Consider the following 26,777-nt stretch of genomic DNA (forward strand, 5'->3'; position numbering starts at 1 on the left):
AATCAAACAGTGCTATATTCTAATTCAAACATCCTGCAACTTTCCCTAATTTGCAGATTGTCTTCTCTCCAGAGGTGAAAAAAGGGGGGGGTCCTCTGCAACTTAAGCCATTTTCACAGAAATTTGTTATTTTCAGCAGGTGCATGAGGCAACGCTGCCTCTTCCCCAACTCTTTCTCCCCTCTTCACATGCTCTCTTTGACCAGAGGGATTTGTTGAATCCTGACAGGAGAGTCCTCCTCTGCTCCTTTTAATCCCACAACAGCAGCCAGCCAGATCACACATACATTCCCCTCCATGTCTCTCAGCTCTGAGCTTTGGCCCTCAGTTCCCAAGAGAGGTTGATGCTCTCTCTCTCTCTCTCTCTCTCTCTCTCTCTCTTAGACCACAAGAGAGAGAAGGAAAGTGCAAACCATGGGAGGTTTGGCCTAGAACAGACATCATATTGTGCCAAGAATGTGCTTGAAGTCTAATATAGCTATTTTCAGTGACAGCTTCAGAGGACAGCTCATCTGCCTCCCCCGCACAGGCAGGCTGCACATGCTACTGCTCTCAATTTCAAGGCTTGCTGTAGAGGCAAGAAAACTGAAACTCCAGAGGTGGAAGGAGAAGAATTTGGAAGGGAAAGTGCCTTTGTTCTGAAGGATGGAGGATACAAGGGCTTAAATCGGAGGTAAACAAGGGCAGCCCATGAAATCTCCTTCCTGCAAGCTGCAGAGATGTAACCTACTGCAAAAAGGTAAAATTCACATATGTTGCTCCACCCACCAATGCCATGCCCCCACCCCAATTGACTTCAAGGGGCATCTTTGGCAATAGCTTGTCACAGAGAGCCCTCAGAGGTCTCCTCTGGACAGCACCTTCTGAAGACAATTGTTCCAATGGGTTTTCCCAGCTAGATGAACGGTTCTCTGCCATGGGTGTCTATTTTGTATTCTTTTGATTTTAAAAAACATGCATTTGTTTTCCTCTTTCTACTGTACATTGCCTCTGATGCACATGTGTGGAAGAATATTAATAAATTACTAACTATAATAATAATAATAATCTGCCAGTTTAACCTCAGCACAGTCTGAAAATCCTCATAATGCCCTAGAGCTGGGTCAGTATTCATGGAGGAACAGGTCTGCTGTACACAGTGTTTGATGAGAAAGTATCAACTCCCTCTCTCCCACCCAAATGGTGCAGCCAGACTACATGTACTTACTACTTAGGAACACCACATCTCTACATATTATGTGATATAAATAACCACCACAAAAGCTCTGAATATGACATACTTATTTTACAATTTATTTTTAATATATCCAAGAAAAGACCTTTGCTTCTTGCTGAGAATTTCTGGCAGTAGCCCTTCTCCCTGCCCCCATCAACCGAAAAAAATTGCATATGCTACCCCCAGCAGGACCAAATGGATTATGGGAAATTCTTTCAGCAAAAAATACGTAGAATGGAGGATTAATTTTTTAAAGTAATAAAACTTCCTAATTTTAAATTATGGGCTGCCACACAAAGATTTGAAATACTGCAAGTCAGAAAATTTTCCCAAGGTAAGGGTCTAATATATGATTGAATATCCTTTAATTAATTACAAAGCAGCTAATTACTTAAGCAGCCATGAAGAGAACACCCATATTTCCTCTACTCAAATACACAAACTTCAGATGTAAATATAAAACACTGATGAAACAATACCAGTTAAATCTGCAAAATGCCTCAGGCATATACAGATTCACTAACAGATACTGGCCAGAATTTATATTGTTATCACAGCAGTACCAATCAAAAATACCTGTAAGGTAAGTGGAAGACTCATCTTGCTAGTTTTAAAGACATTAAATCTCACTCCGAAAAATAAGCTCATTCTGTACAGTTTTCATTTACTGCTTTCTAACTTCCTCTGGACAAAGAAAGGCTGGCCATCTGAATTTTATGCAAGCCCTTCTCTGATGTACATTCTAAAGCAGAGGTCTTCAGGGACCCTTTCCACACTGGCTTCTCTGCCATAGAACCAGAGAGTTCTTTTAGGGCACACACGCATGGCTGCCAGGGCAGGAGCCTCCCACTTCCTGAGATTTCAGGGCCAAACCTGAGACCTGGGGGCGGCTCCTGGAGATGTCATGGATCAGGCCTCAGTGATATCATTAAGCACAGTCGTTGTTATTTTCAAACAAAAAACACAAGGTCCAACAAATGAGCAAATAGGTCACTCATTGGAATTTAAGTCAGAAATCTTAGTGAAAGGGGGTACAGTGGTACCTCGGGTTAAGTACTTAATTCATTCCGGAGGTCCGTTCTTAACCTGAAACTGTTCTTAACCTGAAGCACCACTTTAGCTAATGGGGCCTCCTGCTGCCGCCAGAGCATGATTTCTGTTCTCATCCTGAAGCAAAGTTCTTAACCCGAGGTACTACTTCTGGGTTAGTGGAGTCTGTAACCTGAAGCGTATGTAACCCGAGGTACCACTGTATTCCCAGGTCCAGCTGAAGTAAGGGGATGACTCCTTCTTACCTGCTTAGGCAGCCTGGATAGGGCAGCCTGCCAGCTGGGGGCGGTGGGTGTACCTGGAGACTTCAGGCCCAAGGGGCCTGACAACCGTACACACACTCAGTTTACATGGGTGCTGGTCAGGTTTCATCACTGCTCTGTGTGAGCTAACAGTGCGCCCTAGAACATCTTGCTGAGTTATAGTGGTAATGATAAACCAATGGACTTGGCTGCCATTACTGATCTTTTTGATAAGGTTCCAAGGAACATCCAGGGTTGCTCACAACACTGTTGAAAAAACCTTAGCAAATGAACATGTTTCACTTACGTTTTAGGGCTGGCCAATTCACATTCCTTGGCACCCTAACTTGGTAGGTGGATATTCTTCCTAGGCTAACACTCCAATTCCAGTTACCAGATTTCTTTACTCTAGGACTTCTCTGCCAACAACTGTCATATGCAGCAAGGGAAGGTGAAGAAGAGGCAGAAAGTCCTTGGACCAGATTTAACTTTGGTTAAGAGAAAGAGCTTAACCCAATTTCCACAACACCCACCCACCCACCCACCCACCTGGAAGCCCCTCCCGAAGCTTTATGTAATGGGGGCAACGGAAATGCAGATAGGTGAGCAACTTCTTTTTATTGCAAGAGGACCTATGCAGGAGAAGGGACTAGCAAATTGTGCTCTCTGGTGTGATTTTGAATTTTAAGAAGTTAGAGAGGTAAATTTAGGCTGCCTCCACTTCAGCAATCCTTACCCACCAACTTGGTAAGCTACTCGCTTCTGCTGGGCTGGGGGTGCTCCTGTATTGAAAGGGAGCATTGGGATGCCTTGCAGAAGTGGCTGATCTGGGCTAATTAGCTACACTAGGCTTTATCACGTATTTAGCTCCATGACTACCATGCCTTGGGCAGATACCCATTATTAGTGCCCCCTCTTTATCCAATAATTTAAAGTTGCTTACAAATCAAATTTAAAATTCAACTTTAAAAAAAATGTATGTCTGCAAGCCATACCCAGAGTGCTTTGTTGGTACACATCCAGCATCGGAGCCTGTGGTTGCAATAAGGTCTACATACTATTTTAGTTCACATTAATTAGTCCAGGGACCCCTGCAGGTTTTCCCAAGAGACAAAAGGACAAGAATTGCTGTAAGAGGCTGAAAGGTAATGCCCGGGCTCTCTGCCTCCTCAGTGTCCCAGTTTCTTCTCAGCTTCCCAACTACTGCTGATATAGTTTTCAAGCCCAAAGCGATACTAATGACAAAGCTTGGGCATTCTGCATATCCCTAGGTTGCTGAGGACATCTGCTTCTCTTTTGAATAACCAAGTTCCTAGTCCTCATATTTGCAAATTAAAGCTTGTAGAAGAATCCATGCTTGTCTCCTACTCATTCCTCTCGCACAAAAACCCTAACCCAAATCAAAATATGATTGCAAATTACTTCAAAACATGATGCATGGCGGCAAAATTAGAAAGATATTAAGTAGATGTACCCGGATACTTGGTTCTGACTACAGGTTTTGGATCGTCTTGTTACCTCTGCAATGAATACACTTACTACCCAATGAGGAGAAGGATGAAAAGATGATGACAGATTGTGTGAACATAATATGCTCTCTAAGGTGTTGGGGCCATTGCAGAGTTTTTCTTAGATCCCTGACTTAGAAGTTAGCTGAAAGTTGCTTGTGTGTGATGTGCAAAGGCTGAAGCAGAACACAGATCCCTTGAGTCAGCACCAAGTGTGTGATCCTGGCCAACTCCCATTCATTTCAACAGAGATTGTGAGTGAAAGGCCCATACTATATGTATATGTTAATAAATGGTATGAAGTAGATTTTATATAGCTACTAAATGACCACACATCTATCCCAAGCAAATCTCACAGCAAGCACAATGAATCTCATTTGCACACATTCCAATTCAAAATAATCAAACACAGCTTTCAATACTTAAAAACAGTTTTGCTCACTTGCTCAAACATCCCTTTTACAAATTAGTGCTGGGGTGTGTTGTTGGTTTGGGAGCGGGGGGGGGGGGGTTCAGCAAGCAGCTTCAGAAGGTCACTGTGACGAAAACCCCATTATAGAGATATTAATGTAAGGAAAGCCACTGACAGAAAGGCTGACCAATCTCTAAAGCCAATAGATGTAGACCCCTGTTAACAATCAACACTTCTTTCCATCAAACCTCCTCTCTCCTGCAAGGGATTTGTTGGGCATTATGCAATTTTCCCCCTTTCTTGGATATCTTTGAAGATATTATGCTCAAATACTTTAAAACCCAATGGAAGAGCCACAAACGTAGCACCTTGGAGATAGACTGGCTTTCCTGTCAGGGTGGACTTTTGCTAGCTTCAGCCGCCCACAAAAGATCACACCACAATAAACACTGAATTCATTTTAAGTTCTCGTTGCCTTGTTGCTGCTGCTGCTGCTTTCCTGGCATTTATACCCTGAAAGACAATTTCCCTCAATCATCAGCATGTGCTGAAATATCTCTCTGTCTCTCTCAAACACACACACACGAATGGAAGAGCATGGCTAGCTCTTAAAAACTCGCTTACAGCAAACTCCACCTCTGGAAAGTCAACGTGAAAGGACATACCTTCTGGTGACTGGTGACTTCCCCTTTGCCAAGCTCCTCGGCAAGTTTAATGTTCTCTTCTTGCAAGACGGCAAGCTGCTGGGACTTCTCAGCCTCTACCAGCTTTAGTACTTCTCTGTGAAGACAGAGAGCGCATGGTTACCATAGGAACAAGAAGGGCAAGGGAGGGGAACAGTGGGAGAGAAATCAGCTTTGCAGCTTGCAAAAAAAAAAAAAAAAAGGAAGGGAGAGAAAATCTCATGCTTGATGAGATATTTAATAAGGTGACAACCCACAACCCAAATGCCCTCCTCTGTCCAGCATCGATCTTCGAAAGGAAGGCAGTGGATGCTAGGTGTGAAATCACTTCTTTTTAAATGAATTACTTTCCATGCCATTTGAAACATTTTTTAAAAAAGCAAATACACACATTTATCATAGCTGTAAGTGGGCTGGGTCAAGTATAACCGTGTTAAGATTCTTCTCTCATGAATGGTGTGAGCTGAGAGAAACTGAAGAAGAGTTCAGGCAGCAGACTGCCACAATCCCCCCCAACAACAACACACACGCAACCAGCCCCCAGATGTTGCAGCAATTTGTTTCTAATTAAAACCCCGCTCAACAATCTTGCAATAGGTGCAGGGTGAAATATGCAATACGGTTTACCGTATTTTTCGCTCTATAAGACGCACATTTTCCCTCCTAAAAAGTAAGGGAAAATGTGTATGCGTCTTATGGAGCGAATGCAGGCTGCACGGCTAAGCCAGAAGCCAGACCAGAGAGAGGGAGCGCTGTGCAGTGCTCCGTCTCGCTGTTCTGGCTTCTGGGACAGCCCGCGAAGCCTCCGCAGGGCACGGGGATGAAGGCTCCCTGTGCCCTGCGGAGGCTTCGCGCAAAGCTACAGCTACAGCTTCGCGCAAAGCTACAGCGCTCCCTCTAGCTATACTGGCTTTTGGATAGCCCCCGTGAAGCCTCCATAGGGCAGCGGGACGAAGGCTCCCTGCTGTCCTGCGAAGGCTTTGCCTTCCTCTTGCGGGAAGTAGGAGGGAAGGGACAGAACACACGACTCTGTCCCTTCCCCCACCTCCCAGAAAAGCCCCCAAGAACCGCACTCCCTTTAAAGAGCGCGCGGTTCTTGTGGGAGATGGGGGGAGGTACAGAGGGCAGCTTACCCGTGGGCAGCCTCTTCCGGGCAGGGGGAGCCTTCATCCCGTTGCCCAGGAGAGGCTTCAGCAGCTATCCCAGAAGCCAGAACAGCTAGAGAATTATTTTTTTCTTCTTTCCTCCCCCCCAAACTAGGTGCGTCTTATTGTCTGGTGCGACCTAGAGAGCGAAAAATACAGTATATTATATATAAAGACAACTCACAAAGTGGCAGCTATGTTATCGTCAAGACTTGTTTTAGGGCTGATTTTGGTGGGTTTTCAGTGCTTTCTACTCCCCACTCCTAACTCTCTCCCTCCTCTCCCAGCTTTTTGCTTCTCTGCTGCTTGTGAATGGCAAACATTCCACAGCCACCCAGAAGAAAGAGGGAGATGAAAATAAAATAAAATAAGTCAGTTGTGTTACAAGATCAACCAGGTACCTTGGAGGGTAAGAAGCAAAAGCCCACAAATTGCCTTCTGCATATATATGAGAACATTTATGGCTTGCACTACTACATTGCTTGCTTGCTAATCATTCCCTAGTGGCAAACAACTAGAGCAGTGGTTCCCAATTAGGGGTCCAGGGCCCCCTGGAGGTCCACGGAACGCACCCAGGGGGTCCACAGCTCCATCTCTTGCATCCCCCTGAACTACATTTTTGTCATTTTTGCATGGTAATATCATGATTTTTATGGTCTGTTTTAGTGCTGTGCAATTTTTCAATATATCGGCCAAAATTGGTTTTGAAATCACACCGCGTTAACGATTTTGACTCGGCAAAATGACACAGCAATATGAATGCAGGGCAGCCAATTTCAAGGCACCGCCGACATCGCATGATTATCTCAGCCAATAACACTGCTGATCTGAGCTGCCTTCCCTCATGCTGAGGGAGACCAGGGCAACCGATTGCGAGGCACTATCTTCCCCTTATGCTGACGGAGAACAGGACAGCTGATCGCCCTCACGTCAAGGCACAGTGGCACTACCTTCCCCTAGCACTGAGGTAGAGCAGCTTTTCTCAGTCAGCAGGAAAGCAGCAGCAGCCACAGAGGATATGCAACTTCACTGGCTGCCCCGCCAATGAAGGCTCCATCCCTATGCCCTCCGACTCAAACCACGTGATGAAGGTGCCTCCGCTTCCTCTCCTCTCCCCTCCCATCTGATCTCTATGGCTGCTCCCTCCCTCATCCCCACGCCTGATTTCAGACATTGTGATATATTGGAATATCGTGATGTTTAGTTGCTGATATATTCCAATGTTGAAAACCAGATATCGCTCAGCCCTGGGTTTGGTCTGTTTGTTTGTTTTTTACTATGTACCTAAAATCCATTGCTTATTAGGGGCCACCTCATATTTTGTTCAAAAAATTGCTTTGCAGAGGTAACTACCATAGTTACCAAAATTTTCTAAAGCAGGGGGTCTGTGGCTTGGCTTTTGATAAATAGGGAGTCCTCAGTAATTAGCTAATTGGGAACCACTGAACTAGAGAGAAGCAGTGCAGGAAGCATCAAGAATCAGTACAGTGCAAGCAGCACACCATCTAGTGTGCTCCTGGGTTAATTTCCATCCACAGAGGGGTCATAACCAAAAGACTCAGCCACCCAGCTCAAATTCAAAATGTTTTATGGTGAACGATCAGCGTCAGCAACACTGAAGAGCCCTGAGATCATCTGCATTAGGAGTTCCAACATCTAAGAGTTTTCTAGCTGTTTTGGTTTGTCACCTCAAACAGCAACCATGCACTTGTTCTATAAGTGGTCTTGAGTGATGCTTGGATTGCTGGAGAGTAAGAATGAGGCCCACTAATAGACATTTTCGGAGAAAGAATAATAGAATTGTAGAGTTGGAAGGGACCCTAAGGGTCATCTAGTCCAATCCTCTGCAATGCACGAATTTCAACCAAAGCATCCATGAAAGATGAGCATCCAACCTCTGATTAAAAATCCTCAGAAGGTGGAAGAATCCATTCCACTGTCAAACAACTCTTATTGTCAAATAGCTCTTCCAACTGTTGAGTCAGAATCTTCTTTCTTGTAACTTGAATCCATTGGTTTGGTCCTACCCTCCAGAGCAGGAGAAAACAAGTTTCCTCCATCTTCCACGTAACAGTCCTTTAGATATTTGAAGATGTCCATCAGATCTCCTCTCAGTCTCCTCTTTTCCAGCCTCTTCAACTACTCCTCCTAAGGCTTTGTTTTCAGACCTTTCACCATCTTGGTTGCCCTCCATGTTCCAGTTTCTCAATATCCTTCTTAAACTGCAGTGCCCAGAACTAGACACAGGACTCCAGGTGCGGTCTGATAAAATGGGACGATTACTTCTCTTGATCAGGACACGAGACTTATGTTAAGCCCTTTTGCTGTGGCATCACACTGTTGACATGTATGAAGCTTGTGGTCTACTAAGACCCCTAGATCCTTTTCACATGTACTGCTAGTAAGCTAGGTGTACCCCATCTTATATTTGTGGTTATTCCTGCCCAAGTGCAGGAATACATTTGTCTCTATTGAAATACATTCTGTTAGTTTGGGTCCAGTTCTCCAACCTTTTAAGGTCATCTTGAATCCTGATTCTGTCTTCTGTAGCATTAGCTGTACCTCATAGTTTGGTGTCATCTGCAAATTTGATGAACACCCTCTCAAAAGTTGATGAACACCCTCTCAATTTCTTCATCTAAGTCATGGAACAACAACAGGCCCAGGATAGAACTCTGCAGTACCCCACCTGTCCCTTTTTTCCAGAATGATGAGGAACCATTAGTGAGCATGCTTTGGGTTCTGTCAGTCAACCCACTACAATTCTACCTAACAGCTACTTCCTTCATTTTGCCAACTTCTCTGCAAGAATATCATGAGGGACTTTGTCAAAAGCCTTACTGAAATCAAGATACACTACATCCACAGCATTTCCCTGATCCAACAAGTTTGTAACTCTATCAAAAAAAAGGAATGAAGTTCGTCTGGTATGACTTGATTTTGAGAAACCCATGCCTTCTATTGAGCCAGACCAGTTGTGCATCCAGCCCAGTATGGCCAAGACTGGCTTGGCTAGACCAGCATTCAGATACAGGTGTCCCCTCCCCCCCCCAAAAAAACCCTGGAGAGTCACTCCAAACGTTATGTGGTAGCAAGCATGTTTACCACTGGGTGGGGAGCCAAGGCCAGTTTCAGTTCCTTGGCACTTGTAGCTGTGTGAAACATGCAATTGTAAAGGCATATTTCTTGCATGTATTAACACGTCAAAAGAGTTCTGTGTAGAGCAGCTAGAGATGCTTTAACAGGGTAGTGAAGAACCTCCAATCCATGGGTCTGAAATATGTCATTCAGCATGGGAAAGTTCTATCGATGGTTGCTGCAAAAGAAGAATCTGGAGCACACTCTAAGTACATTCCTGAGAATTCTGTGGCCTGGGTTTCTTTCCACTTCTACCAAAAATCTGACCACATAGATAAAGGATAACTCTAGGACAGGCATCAACCAACTTGATAGTAATCTCCCACCTTCAGCATCTTGCAATAAAATCTAAATAACATTTTTCTATACAGTTTTGAACCCTGACTGATTCAATCACACTTGTTCTGTTCTGAAACCCAGAGCAGCATTCATTCCTGGCTCTTTTTGAACCATACACAACCCTGGAAATAATTATCTCCTCTTGATGTCTCCTGAGAGCAAATAAATTGGTTTGGAAATCAAGAGCTCCCCACCATCAAATATGCAAATATGGGGTTGGCTTGGTTTTAAAGAGAAACGAGGGACCACGGTGGGTTGAATTTGAAGCATAGAGTGCTTTGCGTGTCAGAGCCTGCCTCCCTCTCTGCCCACAGAGACTGTAAAACTTGGCTGAACCTGCATCTCTCCCACAGCTAGTCGTGAAAAACCAACATGTTTGTTTCTGCTCATGCAAAATATGGGGGGGGGGGGGAAATCCCACACAAAATGAAACAAATCATCACCACCCTGCTGTAAATTAAAAATAAAGGCTTTTTTGCAAACAAAATCCCTTATCACTTAGCATTAAGCATTCCACATTCTCTGGTATCTGTGCTTGGGGTTGTTCCTCTAAGTCTAAGGCAATACCAGTAATGCTGTTATCATGATTAGTAACAAGCAGAGCAATGAAAAAAAGAAAGAGATCAGCTTTGTGTGTGCACAATGTGGGGAGAGAGGAAAAGCCCCTATCTGGAAAGTGCTCATGCCCCCAGGTGGCCAAACTACGCATACTTTCAAATCAGTAAACACAAACACAGCAGTCAACACAACATGATTTGTATTAACAATCGGTATCGCCCAGTAACTTTCAGTGACCCATACAGTAACTGCATAATTTTTACCACTACAGTGGTACCTCGGGTTAAGTACTTAATTCATTCCAGAGGTCCGTTCTTAACCTGAAGCAGCACTTTAGCTAATGGGGCCTCCTGCTGCCGCCGGAGCACAATTTCTGTTCTCATCCTGAAGCAAAGTTCTTAACCCTAGGTACTATTTCTGGGTTAGCGGAGTCTGTAACCTGAAGCGAATGTAACCTGAAGCGTACGTAACCTGTATCTTTTTTTTAAAGAGTCTTGTGGCACTTTAAAGACTCAACATTGGTTTTTGTGGACTGCTGTCTCCTGACGCAGGAACTGTTACCATGCATCTGATGAAGTGGACCCTCGTTAAAAACAAAAAAGTTTGTGCCTTTAAATAAAGATATTAGTCATTCTTTGTTATCCTCATAAGTTTCAGAAGGAAGAATGGTTCTCGCTACACAATTTCTCCACTATTTTTTAAACAACTGAAAACATCCCTCATACACCATGAACAAACATTTTGTTTTCACGAATAATAAACGGAGTCTCACATAAAGAGTAAGAGAGTTAAACACTTACAGTTCTTTTCTCATCTCTTCCATTTTCTTGCTCTCGGTTTTGAGGAGCTCCTGAGACTTGCTCAGCTCTTCCTTGCTCTTTATGGCACTTCCTTTAAGGGCATCCAACTTGGAGGAGAAAAGAAAACAAGAAGGAGACTTGGCTTCCTATTCTGGGGGACTGAAAGGACCAAGGGGGCTGAGGCATTTCATTTCATTTATTTATCCATTTTTAATACTGCTTAATATAGTAAAAATTGCTAAGTAGTTTACAGAAAAATAAAAATACAAAAAACAGTATCATTTTCTTTAGATAAAAACAAGGTAAAGTACACAACACAACATTGTTGCACAAATAAAACTGATCTGTGTACAAAACAAAACAAATTAAAAAGGGGGAATCCAGGAAAGACTGGTAAGCATTTAAGCTTTAAAGAGGTGTTTCAAGGCCATTATTCTTTCCATGCCATGAATTACCTGAGGGAGGGCCTTGCGGGGGAGGGGGGCTGTTTTCATGTTGTCACTAAATGACAATCTGCTGGTCATCCCTCGACCACCAGGTCTCTACAGAAGACGGGCTTGCTCTGTACCAGAGGAGGGGGCTCTCATCTATTTTGCTTTCTTTTAAAAGCAGCTGGAGGATTACATGAATTGGACTGAGACTGTAGCAATAGGCGGGCATTTTTTATTATTAAAAAAAAACAAAACTGCAAGTTGTTATTTACCACATTACAGAAAGCAACTTGTTTTTCAAAATGGTGAAAATAGCAGTCTAGGGTGTGTGTGTGTGTGTGTGTGTTAGTTTAGGGAACTAGTATAAGAAAAGAGGTTAACCCTGCATTCTGCGTCCCACAGTGTAACAATCTTCAGCCAATTAGGAACCCTGTGGCTTCTTTTTAAAAAACCTGAAAGATTCAGGAGACTGTGTCATGCGTTTCCAATGCCTTGTTCAATACCTTGCCCAATCTGGCCATACAATAGTATACTGCCTAAGGCACAACCAACAGTAAATACTAAACAGTACAGAACAGGGCTGCTTCAGGTTTCAGGCCATCAAAAGCAAGGGAGAACAAAATCTAGGGTTGCTGAATGCTTTAAATATGATTCAAAGGAGAGGACTATAAAGGCAAATGGGGAAATATATTAATCCAGTGAAGCAATCAAAGTCCCACCACACTGCTAGGGGAGCAGGATAAAACTCACATAAGCATTACTGCCTTAGAATTATAGTTTTATTTTTTTTTAATAGATATTTATTGAGATTTTACAAAACAGAAACATAAGTAAGACAGACATACAACAAAAACAGATATAAAAGAGACAAAGAAATCCAATTTTTAACTTCATAGTTCTATAACCCTCTTTCTTGACTTCCTCACATCTCCCTTTTTTGTGTTCCCCTTTACACAATCAAGTTCAGCAAATTCTGACCCTCTTTCAAACCTCGTTTATAATTATAGAATTATAGTTTTAATCTGACTTGCAGAGAGAACCTTTCTGAATCTAAGGTAAGTAATGCCTGCTTGGAATCATTTTAATATAGCTACACTTGTCAGAAAACAAGAGGGTTGTACACCCCAAAGTGCATTGGTATTTCAATTACTTTTCCATTTTTTAAAGTTGTGACACACCCCAGAGTCTGCTTTAAAACAGGTTCAGTACAGTATTGGCAGTAAAATCCTTTCTGGCACCTTTCAAAAGTAAAATGTATTAAGCTTAATAAGCTACAAGTTCCACCAAACTAGCAAACCAGCTAGCTTATAATTATATAAAGCATCTTGCAAAGAAGTTTTACCATAAAACTTCTAATGTGAATTAAGAGCCCCATCAAAGGAGAGATATTAATCAAACATTAATTGGCAGCAACGATGAAAGGCAGACAACCCTAATTTGACATCCCTACACATTTAGCAGCAGATGACGGATGGAGTGTGCCCAGACAAAAGAAAGCCCTCTACCCTGAGCTGCTACAGTACCTTAAACAGAGGGAATCAAAGAGAGAAGCACTGAGCTGGCGGTGCTGAGACTACCATCCTTTCAATGAATCTGATGTTTCTGGTCCAAACTGACCTCAAGCCTTTATTTATGGCGGTTTCATTTTCCCTGTAAGAGCTTGCTAGCAGCTGGTAAGCCCAGTCTGTTCACATGCACTCAGCATTGTGTTTTATGATGTAACAGATAATCTCCAGATGCTCTGTAAGAATTACAGAGCTGCTGGATTTTAATTTTAATTTTCAGCTATTGGCATTAGCGGACTTCAAGGTCCTGAGGGCTCTATGATCTCCAGTAGCATTGATGGCTGCTGCTGTAGGGAACAGGGAACACCAGGCTCCAGGACTTCCTTCCGTCCAGGAGCAACGCCACTCTCTGCGGGGCGTCAGGGCAGCTGACACACCCTCCACAGTCCAGAAAGTGAACTGAGTAATAGGGAGGCTTTCAAGTTTAAGTGTTGTTTGTGGCCAATTAACAATACTGAAGGAAATCAGATTGTAAATAAAATAATCGGAGGCTGTGCACTGCTTTCCTTTTGATGGGTTTCCTACATCATGCTCCCAGGATAAGGGTCCAGAACCAGACATGGATGGGAAACTGCCTGAGATCTTGGAGAATTGTCACCACTCAGAGTAAACAGAATGGAGACCTCTGTCTGACTCTACATAAACCAGCTTCATTTGTTCCGAGGTAAAATTATTTACAGATACCACCAGAAGATACACATTCTCTATAATGTTCAGCACACTGGGGCAAGAAAAGGGAAAAGGGAGTGGCATTCCCTCTACCAAAGGCTACTAGGATTTAGGCTCTGGCCATTTGTCATTTGATAACGAAGAAGCTGCCTTGTGCCCGGGGGCAGTCCACCCAGTAACATCTGCTCTGAATGGCAGTGGCTTCTTCCTTATCATCTGCTATATGACCCCTTTTCTAAAATGGAAATGCCAGACACTGGGCCTGGGGCCTCCCGCAAACAAAGCACCCATTCTGTCACTGAGCTACGGCCCCTTCCATCTCATGGTGACTGGATGCACTATTCAGAAACATTACACTGACCTGCCCTTGGATACCCAGCTATCTGCAGGAGAGATTTAAGAACCAGGCTCTCCGGCTTTGAGTGACACACATTTTATCAAACAGCCAGGATTTGGGTTTGCTTACCTCCTTCTGCAGCTTCTGATTAGCCTGCCTGGAATCCTCCAGGGATGTCAAAGTTTCCATCTTCTCTTTATGAAGGACTTCCTTCTCTTTGGTCACCTGCTCAACTATCTGCAAAGCATCTTCTGCTGTTTGTGCAGTCTACGAGATAAAAAGCCACATCAAATCCTGTGCAAAACCATGCCAGACTCTGGATACAAATTTATAGATTGCCTACTCCACAGATTGTTCCTCAAGCCAATGGGATTTCTCTTTAGCAGCATGTAGAGGCCACATAAACTGACTGCAAGCCGCTTGCTAGTTGTAATCACAAGCACTCCATTTCTACCTGTGTTTGCATTCCAGAACTTTGCAAAATATAATGAATTAAATCTATCAGTCATCTTATTCCATGCACAAATTACAGTCCCATGCTAGTGTCAGTCTTCAGGTGAGACTGGTAGCCCTAATTATGCCATCCTTTTCAATTTTGTAAATATAAAAAAAAAGTAGTTCCAGCAATATTCACTACCAACAGATTTGTCATTTGTCCTCTTTGCACTTTCATAGTACTGAGATAGCAGGACAGCAGCCCTGCATCTGAATTTGGTAGAAAACACTGAAGTTAAGAGATGGGGCAAATATATGCTTTTAGTACTGTGATGTCTTTTGGGGAGCAAAGCAAAAGCTTCAGACCCAAGAAAGATGATCTGAAATACTCCTTGGAATAAAAACTTTATGGTTTATGAAGCCCAGAGAAGAAGGTCTCAAAATTCCATTTTGTGCTCAGTTGGTAGAGAATGCAAAGCCTACTGTGAATAAAAAGATAACAGACGTTGCCAAATCCTTTGTCACAGAAGCAATTCTGCTTGGACAGTGAGTGTCCTGCTGCTTTTTATCCAATCAAGAGTGATAAGGCTTTGGAGGAAGTTTTAACAACTAATTTTTGGATAACAATTTGAGTGTTCATTTAAGAAGGTTACATGTGCCAATACATGTGTGTGCAATTTTAAGCTCCCGCAGATCTGGAAACCTGCCTTTTTATTCACAACTGAAAAATTGCCTTGCAACATTCAATAGCTGTGAGGCGCTTGAAAGTTGGGTGTGATATTTTATCCTCCCCTGCCTGATTCTTACAGCAGGTGAGAGGTTTTTTTGATATTCACAAAGAGGTAAATTCTCTGTGAGCAAGATAATTAAGGAGGGTGTTCAGACTGAGCCAAGGTGCTGGATCGTGCAAAATTAAGTGCAGACACCGAAACAACTGAAGTTAGTGTTGGGTGTTAGTAACTATACTCGACTGATTTATCAGTGTCTTGATACCTCAAATCTTTGCATTACCGCATGTGCCTGAAGATTCTCGAATTCTTTCAGTTTCAAGATAAGCTCATCCTTTTCTTTCTGGAGCACCAGGTTTTTATTCTGAGATGCCAAGAGGCTGGCTGACAGCTCACTGTTGACCTGTGCTAGAAGTGTTACCTCCTCATGAAGCTTATAGTAGTCTTCAGAGAACTTTTCTTTCTCTTTCAAGATTTCTTCTTTTATTGTGATCAGATGTTTCTGCTCGGAAAGCAGAACCTCATTCTCCTGAAGAAGTTTAACACGTTCCAGTTCAGATGTTTCATGGCTGGAACGGAGATCTTCTAGGATCTTGGAGACGCAGCTGTGCAGTTCCTGGAGCTCAGCTTTGGACTTCGTCAATGCCACAAATTCACCCTTCAACTTCTCAATATTGGATGCGAGTTGATCTGTTTCGACCCTAAGGATCTCCTTTTCCTTCATAATTTCCTCCAGCTTAGATTCAGATTTTAACTTCTCTTGTTTCAGCTTATCCCTCTCAGCCAACAGCTCCTTGTTTTTGGATGTTAGCTGTTCCTTCTCACTCTCTAACTGGCTGACACTGTTATGAAGCTGTGTGTTCTCTACCACAAAGGACTCTTTTTCCAGCTTCCTACTGTCCCGTTCTATTATCAGATTATCATGGACTGTTTTGAACTCTTTATTCAACTTTTGACATTCCTCCTGCAACCGAACCTTCTCTTGGCTCAGTAGCTCTTTCTCAGAAGAACTACTTTTAAATGAAGCTGCTAACAGTTGCTTGGCATGAAGCAAAGCAGAATACTCATTTTCTAACACTGTTTTGGCACTCTGGGTCTCTTTCAGAATTTTGGACAGCTCACACTTGTAGCTGGCAAGCTCTTGGTTTTCTTCCGTTTTTTGGTCAAGCTCTTGCTTCAAAGTTTCAACACTGCCCTGGAGTCTGGCCTTCTCTTGAGTGAGCATCCTCTTTGCAGAGATGTCCAATTCATGCTTCCTCTTCAAGTCGCATAGGGCTTTGGTCACAGACTGCTTCTCTGCCAGAAGCTCAGCACATTTTGCTTCCAGAATGGCCTTTTCCTTCAGAAGGTTCTCATTCTGCTTCTTGAGCTTTGAGGACTTCTGAGAAGCCAACTCCTTCTCTGCGCTCATCTGGCTTAGCTTTTCATTCAGCATCCTCTCGGTAAGAGTGGCATTTTCAGAGACATTAGACAGCTTTTCAGAAAGGGCCTTGTTTTCATTCAAAAGCTCTTCTCTTTCACTCGAAAGTCTCCTCTCAGCAGAAAACAAGGCTTCCTTCTCTTGCAGCAACTGAATACATTCAGAGTCTGTTGACTCCCTACTGGCCTTGAACTCCTCTAGGAGCTTCGAAAGGCTGGCATGAGCAGCCTGCAGTTGAACCTTGTCTTTGGTAACCTTTTTCAGCTCCTTATTTGCTGCTTCTAGATCAGTGCGCAGGCCTTCACTTTTCACATCAAGCTTCTGCTTTTCATCTAGAGCCTGCTCTAAGCTTTTATGCAGCTCTTCCTGGCTTTTCAGGAGAGCCTCCTTATCTGACTGTAGATCCTGGCTAGTCTGCAATAGATTATCCCTTTCTCTTTTCAAAGCCACATTCTGGTTTTCGAGATCCAAGTGTTTCCCCAAAAGCAAGTCCCTCTCAGCAGCCAGGGAAGTGACTTCTTCAAGCAGCTCCTTTTGATCCCTGGCCATGTCTTCATAAGAACTCTTCAGCTTCTGAATGACGTCATCCTTATCTTTGAGAAGAGCAGCATTTTCCTCAGAAAGCTTTCTCTGACAATCCTGGAGCTCTTCCCTTTGGCAGACGTGCTTCTGACATTCCTGTGCCAAGGCATCTCTATGGGTCCGGAGCTCATCCACCTGGCGGAGGAGAGCCACCTTTGAGGTGCGTAGAGCATCATTCTCTCTAGTGATTTTAAGAAGATCATCTTGGGCTGCCTCTATTTCTAAGAGCAACTTTCCTTTCTCAGAAATTAATTCATCATTTTTAGTTTTTTCCTGCTGCGTTTTATTCTCAGCTTCTTGTTTCTCCTTTATGATTTTTTTGTTCTCCAGGTTAAGTTCTTCATTCACTGTCCAAAGCTTTTCCTGATCTTGTTTTAATAACCCAATCTTGGACTCCAACTCTACAAGTTTTGATAACAAGGAACCTTTTTCTAATTTTAAAGCATTCCCCTCATGTGCCAAGGTTTCTTTCTCTGATATCAAAGCCCTCATCTCCTCTGACATTAGTTCAATCTCTTTTCTGGCTGCTGCTAACACAGAGGTTAAGGACTAAAGAAACAAAGGATGGGGAATAGGGAAACAAAAAACAAAAATGAAGTCAAGCAGACTAGTGCAAAGTGTGGATTAAAGACAAATAGCGTTACTGTTGTTTTTTAAAAACAAAAGTATATAATGACACACACACACACAGCCCTGCTGAATACTTCCAAATCCTTTTGAATGCTAAACAAATGCCATTATATTGAAATGTCTTAAGCTCACAAGTTGCATGGTCTTTAATAAACTTTTGAGCTCACAAATTATCACACAGCCCAACTATCAAATGAGTGCTTAAGGCAATGCAGCAGCTGGAATATAGAAGGGGATTCTAGCTAGACAAAAGCTGTAATCATGTGTTTGCCAAGGCAGGTAAAAGTCTAACTTATTTAAAGGCAGCAAGATTAGATCCTTTGCTCAGTTTCAACATCTGCTGCAATGTCAAAACGAGATTTATATTTCAACATGAGCAGTAGTGATGGCACAATCTTTGGCCTACTCTTTGCAGCTGAAATATAACCCCCCTTCCAATTTTGAGAGGAAAGAACTGTGCATGTTGTGCCTGGACAAGTTGTCAATGAACATGAAACCCAAAGAAACAAGGCTGAGCTGGTGAATGAGCACAACCACTGACCGATGGCACTCTGACAGGGGAAACTTCCCTGAACTGCTCCATAAGGAGAAGCAGATAGCTCAGTTGGTAGAGCATGAGACTCTTAATCTCAGGGTCATGGGTTTGAGCAAAAGATTCCTGCATTGCAGGGAGCGGACTAGATGACCCTCGTGGTCCCTTCCAACTCTATGATTCTGTTATGATAGCTAATGTTAAAAGTGTCCCATCTTTAAAAGGCATTTTCACCAGTTTATGAGTTGGCTGTCATTCACTCAGCTCCAATTTAAAATGATTTTTTTTTGAGTTGTTAAAGTCCTACAATGGTGGTATTAATGAAATGTCAAATAAAGGGGAAAAGCTCAGTAGTCTCAAAGTTTAATTTATATCAGCTTTGGTGACAATGCAAATCCATCCTTTAGATCATGGCAATTTACAGCTGTATTTCAAGCTTTTCTCCCCTATGTGGAGAGCATTTTATATGTACCTTATTGTAGTAATTAAATGCAAATAACCATATAGTATTGGACCTCAGCTCATAGCCCTTTGGCCTGTGTGTCAACATATACATATGCAGCTACCAGTGTAATAAAACGTAAAGCTCAAAGCACATAGGCAATGAATAGGAGATGAACGCAAGGAACAATGTCAAGGAAATGCAAAAAATAAAATTTAGGCTATTCAAGTCACACTAAGGACAATGTGGAACACGGACAGCTTTTTGCAGGGTATCAAGCAGTAAGAAATGCCAGTAAAACCCACCACCTCTAAAGCTTGTTTTGCCACTTCAAATGGGATAAGGGATTTTTAAGCATCCAATGAAAAGAATTTTTTAAAAAATTAAAGTCAGTTACCTACAGAATAAGGGAATGAGAAATTACAGGGCTACAAAGGATCTAGAATACATTTACTTCCTATGTCATTGAACTGGGCCTAATTGCACTTAAATTTATTCTTGGGAAGACTTTATCCTTCTTGAAAATTTTAAAAGTAATAATACTGGGCATATTGCATCCTCCGAGCAGCTTCTCTTTCTATCTGATCATTTTTATTTTTATTTTATAAATTTTCCCCATGATTGCAGGTCTTAACTTCCTTTCTTGCATCTAATTCTTTGGAAAGAAAGGACATAAAATCTGTAGCCAACACCTGAGAACTACACTGGCCTGATGAACAAATACAAAAACCCTAATGCTCAAGTGCTGGTCACCTCTTGAGATATAAATTAGCTAATTAGCATTGACCTTTATGCGATTTAGTGACCCATAAGGCAGTGTCAGGCTTCATTTTGGAAGCGTCAACATCAAAGCCTCTCTGCAAACTGTACAGGAGTTCCTGTTCCCAGTGGCGGAGGAAGCCTCCCGGGCACCTGGTGCGGGGCGAGGGTGGGGCGAACCGCCCATGGGGGGGGGCAAACTACCCTAGGAATGGACGGTATGGGGCACATGGCGCCCATCCCCCCCCCGTTGTGTGCTTGCCTGCCTCCTCCAGCCATCCCACAACACCCGACCCAGGGGGCAGGGCAATCATGCCCGGCTGGGGAGCATGATCTGGTGTTGCGACCCAGCCTGGAAGCGCAATTTGGCGCTGTGGCCAGGCCGAGAGGCACGGTTCGGCGCAGCGGCCAGGCCGGGGGGCATGATCTGGTGTTGAGGCCTGGCCAGGAGGCATGATTCGTTTGGTGCGGCCCAGCCGGGAGGTGCAACCTGGTGCGGATCCGCCGGAGGAGATTTTGTCACACCCTGCCCCGGCTTGATACCCGGGGCAGACCGCACCCCCTGCACCCCCCTTGCAACGCCCCTGCTTGTTCCATTAGGCTTGGGAAGCCAAAGTTCAGTCTGACAAGGTACCAGTCATACAGCTCCCTCATGGGTGAGTGGCTCAAAAATTGATGCCTTTGCCATGTCAGCTCGATGGGCCAGTCAGCTATGGACATATATTGACTTAAAAGAGCCATCAAGCAAATGCAGAGAGTTTGGGACAGTGTAATTGAGCCACCAAAAAAGTCCAAACTTTGGCTACCTGTTTCAGAGAAATACACACCTTTGCATGCTCTGCTTCCTTTTTCAGCTCCCTGGTCTGTTTTTCTAAGTCACTGTTCACCTTTTGTGCTGTTGTCAATAGCTGTTGCGTTTCCTGAAGTTGTTGCTTAAGCTCCTTGATGGCTGCATCATGCTTGGCGGCCATCTCTGAATGTGTTTTTTTGTGTGTTGTCTGCAGATCTTTATACTGATTTTGGCCAGTCAAAATTTTCTTCTCCTGTGAATATAGAGAGCCAATACAGTTCAGCACAGTGTCCTGCTCCCTTCCTATACACCTAGCCATGGTGTTCTGCAATTGCTTTCTCATCATGTAAGAGCACATTTTTCTTGAATTAGAGCTGAAAGAATAGCTGTGCTAAATCTAGCGTAAGCAGGGTCTTTGAAGCCTTGTGGTTTATTAGGTGTAAAATAGGTTGTGTGTGTGTGTGTGTGTGTGTGTGTGTGTGTGCACGTGTGTGCGACAGAGAGAGAGCTTGAAGTAAGTAACATTGGTGTAATGGTTTCAAAGAGATGAAGAGTCAGCATCAGCGGTAAAGCAGCAATGTTTTGCAACATAAATATCTCAAGCTACAGAACGGCTAATTAGGTTTGAATGTTTTAAAGAGAGAGAAATTGAGTTAGCAGGATCAGTGATGCATTTATTCCCAGCATCACTATTTACTTGAGCCATCAGTAGAGAGCAAGAATGCTTGCGCTGGCCTAGAGTTGCTTCCTGGCCCCTGAAGCCCTGGCCGCTCTGGAGAAATGCCCATGCAGCAGCTCTTACCAGGTTGCTTAATTTGTCCTGCATCTTTTGCAGTTCAGCCTGATGCTTCTTGTGCGCTTCCTGTTGCTCCTCTTCAGCTTTACGTGTCGCCTGCTCCAAATTTTCCTGCAGCTGAGAAGCTCTCTCACTTGCCTTGGTGAGCTGAAGCTGAAGCTCCTCTAGCTGCCTAAAATGAATCATAACCAAAAAGAGAGAGTCAGCACTGCAACTCTTGGAAGCCTGTGCTTCATAGCACAAAAGCATTATCTTCCTTTCAAAAATGACACCAACCTGAGAGGTGCCGGAACTGAGTTCCCCCAAGCTCCTGCCGCAAAAAAAGCCCTGCATGGTTGTTGTTTTTATACTGTGACCATGTTGCTTTTTTAGGGTGCAAAGGACAAAAACAATTTGAATTTTGCTTACACACTTTTGAATTTCAGGTCGAAGGGCAGCAGAGAGTGCAGGTATCACTACCCACTGATCATACAAGTGGACATGTGAAAATGTTTTGCAGAGGAGCAGTAGGGCAAAGAGGAGCATATGCTTCCATTTTCTACCTCCCTCTGCATTCCCTTGCCGTAATTTACAGATGTAAACTAGATACAGGTTTACAAAGAATTCAAGGAAGCTTCAAGCCTTGAGCTAAACAGAAGCAAACAAAATAAAAGAGCCTGGCTGCTATATCAGACCAAGGGCCCCATTCAGTCCAGCATCTTGTCCTCACAGCTGCTGACCAGATGTCTCTGGGAAGCCCACGAGCAGGAAGTCAGTCTCATCCTACTGTTGTTCTTCAGCCATTCTTATTTAGACAAGCCGACCTTATCATTACTACGGAAAACCCAAAGAAAATTTACCAAAAGTGACTGAGATAAATAAAAATCAAACAAAAGAATTTGGACAAGTGGCTGGTTTTCGAATTAACTGTAAAAAAACACAAATTTGTTAGTTAAAAATATGGGGCCAGAGGAAAAAAATGAAATAAAACCTTTCAGGAAGAAAAAGATAATAAATTAAGCCTAAAAAAATTTGAGATCTGAACACAACTAACTGGCTCCAATATTTTCAACATAATGAAATATTTAGAAAAGACAAACAAAAAGGTTTTGCAACAGAGCTATCAAGATTAGAGAAAGATTTAATTCAATCAAAAGAAAAACTTTTATCCAAAATGTATAAACACATCCTTGATTGGGTGGGAAGTCAAGGAGAAGGAGGTAAAATCAGTTATGGTTCGATGGGCCCAGGACTTCAGTTATAATATCCAAATGGAGGCGTGGGAAAGACTTTGGAAGGTAGACATAAAATTCACCACATGTGAATTTCTGGAAGAATTTCTTAAAGAAAATCTGATTAAAATGTTTTACCGATGGTACCTGACTCCGGCCAAATCAGCCAAAATGTATAAAAGAAAGCGCCTTCATGGATCACTGCCTTGCCGTGGCGAAGGGGCTTGAATAACTCAGAGAAGCTATGAACTATGCCGAGCAGGGCACCCAAGATGGACAGGTCATAGTGGATAGTTTTGACCAAACGTGATCCACCTGGAGGAGGAACCGGCAAGCCATTCCAGTATCCCTGCCAAGAAAACTCTATGGACAAAGACAACAGGCATATAAAAGTTATGACGCTGGAAGATGAGCCCCTCAGGTCGGAAGGCGTCCAACATGCTACTGAGGAAGATTGGAGGACAAGTACAAGTAGATTCAGAGCTGATGAAGCGGCTGGGCCAAAGCCGAAAGGACGCTCAGTTGTGGATATGCCTGGAAGCGAAAGGAAAGTCCAATGCTGTAAAGAAAAATATTGCATAGGAACCTGGAATGTAAGAACCATGAACCTGGGTAAGTTGGATGTGGTCAAAAATGAGATGGCAAGAATAAATATTGACATCCTGGGCATCAGTGAACTAAAATGGACGGGAATGGCGAATTCAGTTGAGATGACCATCATATCTACTACTGTGGGCAACATGATACAGGAGACAGCAACGAAAACCATCCCAATGAAAAGGAAATGCAAGAAAGCAAAGTGGCTGTCCAACGAGGCCTTACTAATAGCAGGGGAGAGAAGGCAAGCAAAATGCGAGGGAGATAGTGAAAGATACAGGAAATTGAATGCAGATTTCCAAAAAATAGCAAGGAGAGACAAGAAGGCCTTCTTTAATGAACAATGCAAAGAAATAGAGGAAAACAACAGAATGGGAAGAACCAGAGATCTGTTCAAGAAAATTAGAGATATGAAAGGAACATTTCGTACAAAGATTACCATAATAAAAGACAAAAGTGGTAAGGACCTAACAGAAGCAGAAGACATCAAGAAGAGGTGGCGAGAATACACAGAGGGACTATACCAAAAAGAAATGGATGTCTCGTACACCCCAGGTAGTGTGGTTGCTGACCTTGAGCCAGACATCCTGGAGAGTGAAGTCAAATGGGCCTTAGAAAGCACTGCAAATAACAAGGCCAGTGGAAGTGATGGTATTCCAGCTGAACTATTTAAAATTTTAAAAGATGATGCTGTTAAGGTGCTACACTCAATATGCCAGCAAGTTTGGAAAACTCAGCAGTGGCCAGAGGATTGGAGAAGATCTGTCTACATCCCAATCCCAAAGAAGGGCAGTGCCAAAGAATGCTCCAACTACCGCACAATTGCACTCATTTCACACGCTAGCAAGGTTATGCTTAAAATTCTACAAGGAAGGCTCAAGCAGTATGTGGACCGAGAACTCCCAGAAGTGCAAGCTGGACTTAGAAGAGGCAGAGGAACCAGAGACCAAATTGCAAACATGCGCTGGATTATGGAGAAAGCTAGAGAGTTCCAGAAAGACATCTACTTCTGCTTCATTGACTATGCAAAAGCCTTTGACTGTGTCGACCACAGCAAACTATGGCAAGTTCTTAAAGAAATGGGAGTGTCTGATCACCTCATCTGTCTCCTGAGAAATCTCTATGTGGGACAAGAAGCTACAGTTAGAACTGGATATGGAACAACTGATTGGTTCAAAATTGGGAAAGGAGTACAGCAAGGCTGTATATTGTCTCCCAGCTTATTTAACTTATATGCAGAATTCATCGTGTGAAAGGCTGGGCTGGATGAATCCCTAGCCGGAATTAAGATTGCTGGAAGAAATATCAACAACCTCAGATATGCAGATGACACAACCTTGATGGCAGAAAGTGAGGAGGAATTAAATAACCTTTTATTGAGGGTGAAAGAAGAGAGCGCAAAATATGGTCTGAAGCTCAACATCAAAAAACGAAGATCATGGCCACTGGTCCCATCACCTCCTGGCAAACAGAAGGGGAAGAAATGGAGGCAGTGAGAGACTTTAAAAGACGCCTGCTTCTTGGGAGAAAAGCAATGAGAAACCTAGACAGCATCTTAAAAAGCAGAGTGTAGATGATAGAATATATAGAACTAGCCAAAATGACTAGAAGTTTAAGAGATGATTCAAAATAGAGATTAAATAAAGAATGGAATGTCTTTAAAGAATATTTACAGATACATTGTAAAAATTTAAATGCTTTGATGAGCCTAGACTGAACTTTGCAGGACAATATGGAATATGAATAAATTAAGTGATAATTAAAATCAAGAAGTGATAATACGAAGTGTGAAATCAAAAAAGAAGCCTAGAAAACATAGTGGGATGAATGGAAGGCAAAGGAATATGTGATTTTTTTCTTGTTTGTTTGTTCTTCGGTGTTGTTATTGCATTGTTTTGTTTTTTTGTTTATTGAAACAATACTTTAAAAACAGAACAAAGAATAAAGTATTTTTTTAAAGAATAGACAAGCCTACCCAGATGTTTAGAAAGTTTGTATGAGTTCAAATTAGTTTTACTTTACTGGCATTTTAACCTTTTGTATGTTTCTAATTATAGAATCATAGAATCATAGAGTTGGAAGAGACCACAAGGGCCATCGAGTCCAACCCCCTGCCAAGCAGGAAACACCATCAGAGCACTCCTGACATATGGTTGTCAAGCCTCTGCTTAAAGACCTCCAAAGAAGGAGACTCCACCACACTCCTTGGCAGCAAATTCCACTGTCAAACAGCTCTTACTGTCAGGAAGTTCTTCCTAATGTTTAGGTGGAATCTTCTTTCTTGTAGTTTGGAGCCATTGTTCCGTGTCCGCTTCTCTGGAGCAGCAGAAAACAACCTTTCTCCCTCCTCTATGAGACATCCTTTTATATATTTGAACATGGCTATCATATCACCCCTTAACCTCCTCTTCTCCAGGCTAAACATGCCCAGCTCCCTTAGCCGTTCCTCATAAGGTATCGTTTCCAGGCCTTTGACCATTTTGGTTGCCCTCCTCTGGACACGTTCCAGTTTGTCAGTGTCCTTCTTGAACTGTGGTGCCCAGAACTGGACACAGTACTCCAGGTGAGGTCTGACCAGAGCAGAATACAGTGGCACTATTACTTCCCTTGATCTAGATGCTATACTCCTATTGATGCAGCCCAGAATTGCATTGGCTTTTTTAGCTGCCGCGTCACACTGTTGGCTCATGTCAAGTTTGTGGTCAACCAAGACTCCTAGATCCTTTTCACATGTACTGCTCTCAAGCCAGGTGTCCCCCATCTTGTATTTGTGCCTCTCATTTTTTTTGCCCAAGTGCAATACTTTACATTTCTCCCTATTAAAATTCATCTTGTTTGTTTTGGCCCAGTTCTCTAATCTGTCAAGGTCGTTTTGAAGTGTGATCCTGTCCTCTGGGGTGTTAGCCACCCCTCCCAGTTTGGTGTCATCTGCAAATTTGATCAGGATGCCCTTGAGTCCATCATCCAAGTCGTTGATAAAGATGTTGAATAAGACCGGGCCCAAGACAGAACCCTGTGGCACCCCACTAGTCACTCTTCTCCAGGATGAAGAGGAACCATTGATGAGCACCCTTTGGGTTCAGTCAGTCAGCCAGTTACAAATCCACTGAGTGGTAGCATAGTCAAGACCGCATTTTACCAGCTTCTTTACAAGAAAATCATGGGGCACCTTGTCAAATGCCTTGCTGAAATCAAGGTAGGCTACATCCACTGCGTTCCCTTCATCTACCAGGTTTCAGTGATGCCTATTATGTCATATTTAGTTTGCTGTACCAAGAGCTCAAGCTCATCTTGTTTATTTCCCATGCTTTGCGCATTAGTGTACAGACATTGAAGTTCATTAATCATTCCCCCGTGTCTCTTATTTAAGGATTTTTTCCTCCCACCACTAGGTCTGCGTGCTGTTTGCTCCATTTGGTCTATGACATTTGGATGATCATCTTCATCAATTGATAGACTCCTACCTTCAGGAGCACGGTCTCCCTCCCCCACATTAGTCAGTTTAAAGCCCTCCTGATGAGGTTTCTGAGATTTTTGGCAAAAACATTCCTCCCAACCGTTGTGAGGTGCAGCCCATCGCTTGCCAGAAGTCCATCTTCAAGAAACTGCAGTCCGTGATCTAAGAATCCAAACCGTTCCTGTTTACACCATTTGCGAAGCCAGCTGTTCACTTCCACTATTTTCCCCTCTCTCCCTGGGCCACGTCGTTCAACTGGGAGGACAGATGAGATGACAATTTGTGCATTTAATTGCTTCAATTTCC

The 26,777-nt window shown here is 43.0% G+C and overlaps 1 protein-coding gene across 11 annotated transcripts in view; it reads right to left on the bottom strand.

The window, feature by feature from the left end:
• CLIP1 (CAP-Gly domain containing linker protein 1) overlaps positions 1–26,777 on the bottom strand; it is a 107,350-nt gene that overhangs the window by 19,518 nt on the left and 61,055 nt on the right. For all 11 annotated transcript variants that reach the window (XM_081841575.1, XM_081841571.1, XM_081841579.1 and 8 more), the window contains 6 exons: positions 21,213–21,378; positions 20,448–20,663; positions 15,521–17,806; positions 14,222–14,359; positions 11,091–11,197; positions 5,093–5,207 (listed from right to left, as the gene is read on the bottom strand). In XM_081841575.1, coding sequence (XP_081697701.1) covers positions 5,093–5,207; positions 11,091–11,197; positions 14,222–14,359; positions 15,521–17,806; positions 20,448–20,663; positions 21,213–21,378 — 3,028 coding nt within the window. The remainder of the gene's footprint in view (positions 1–5,092; positions 5,208–11,090; positions 11,198–14,221; positions 14,360–15,520; positions 17,807–20,447; positions 20,664–21,212; positions 21,379–26,777) is intronic.

The sequence above is a fragment of the Podarcis erhardii genome, assembly GCF_964252035.2.
Source record: "Podarcis erhardii genome assembly, chromosome: 15".
NCBI classification, from domain to species: domain Eukaryota; kingdom Metazoa; phylum Chordata; class Lepidosauria; order Squamata; family Lacertidae; genus Podarcis; species Podarcis erhardii.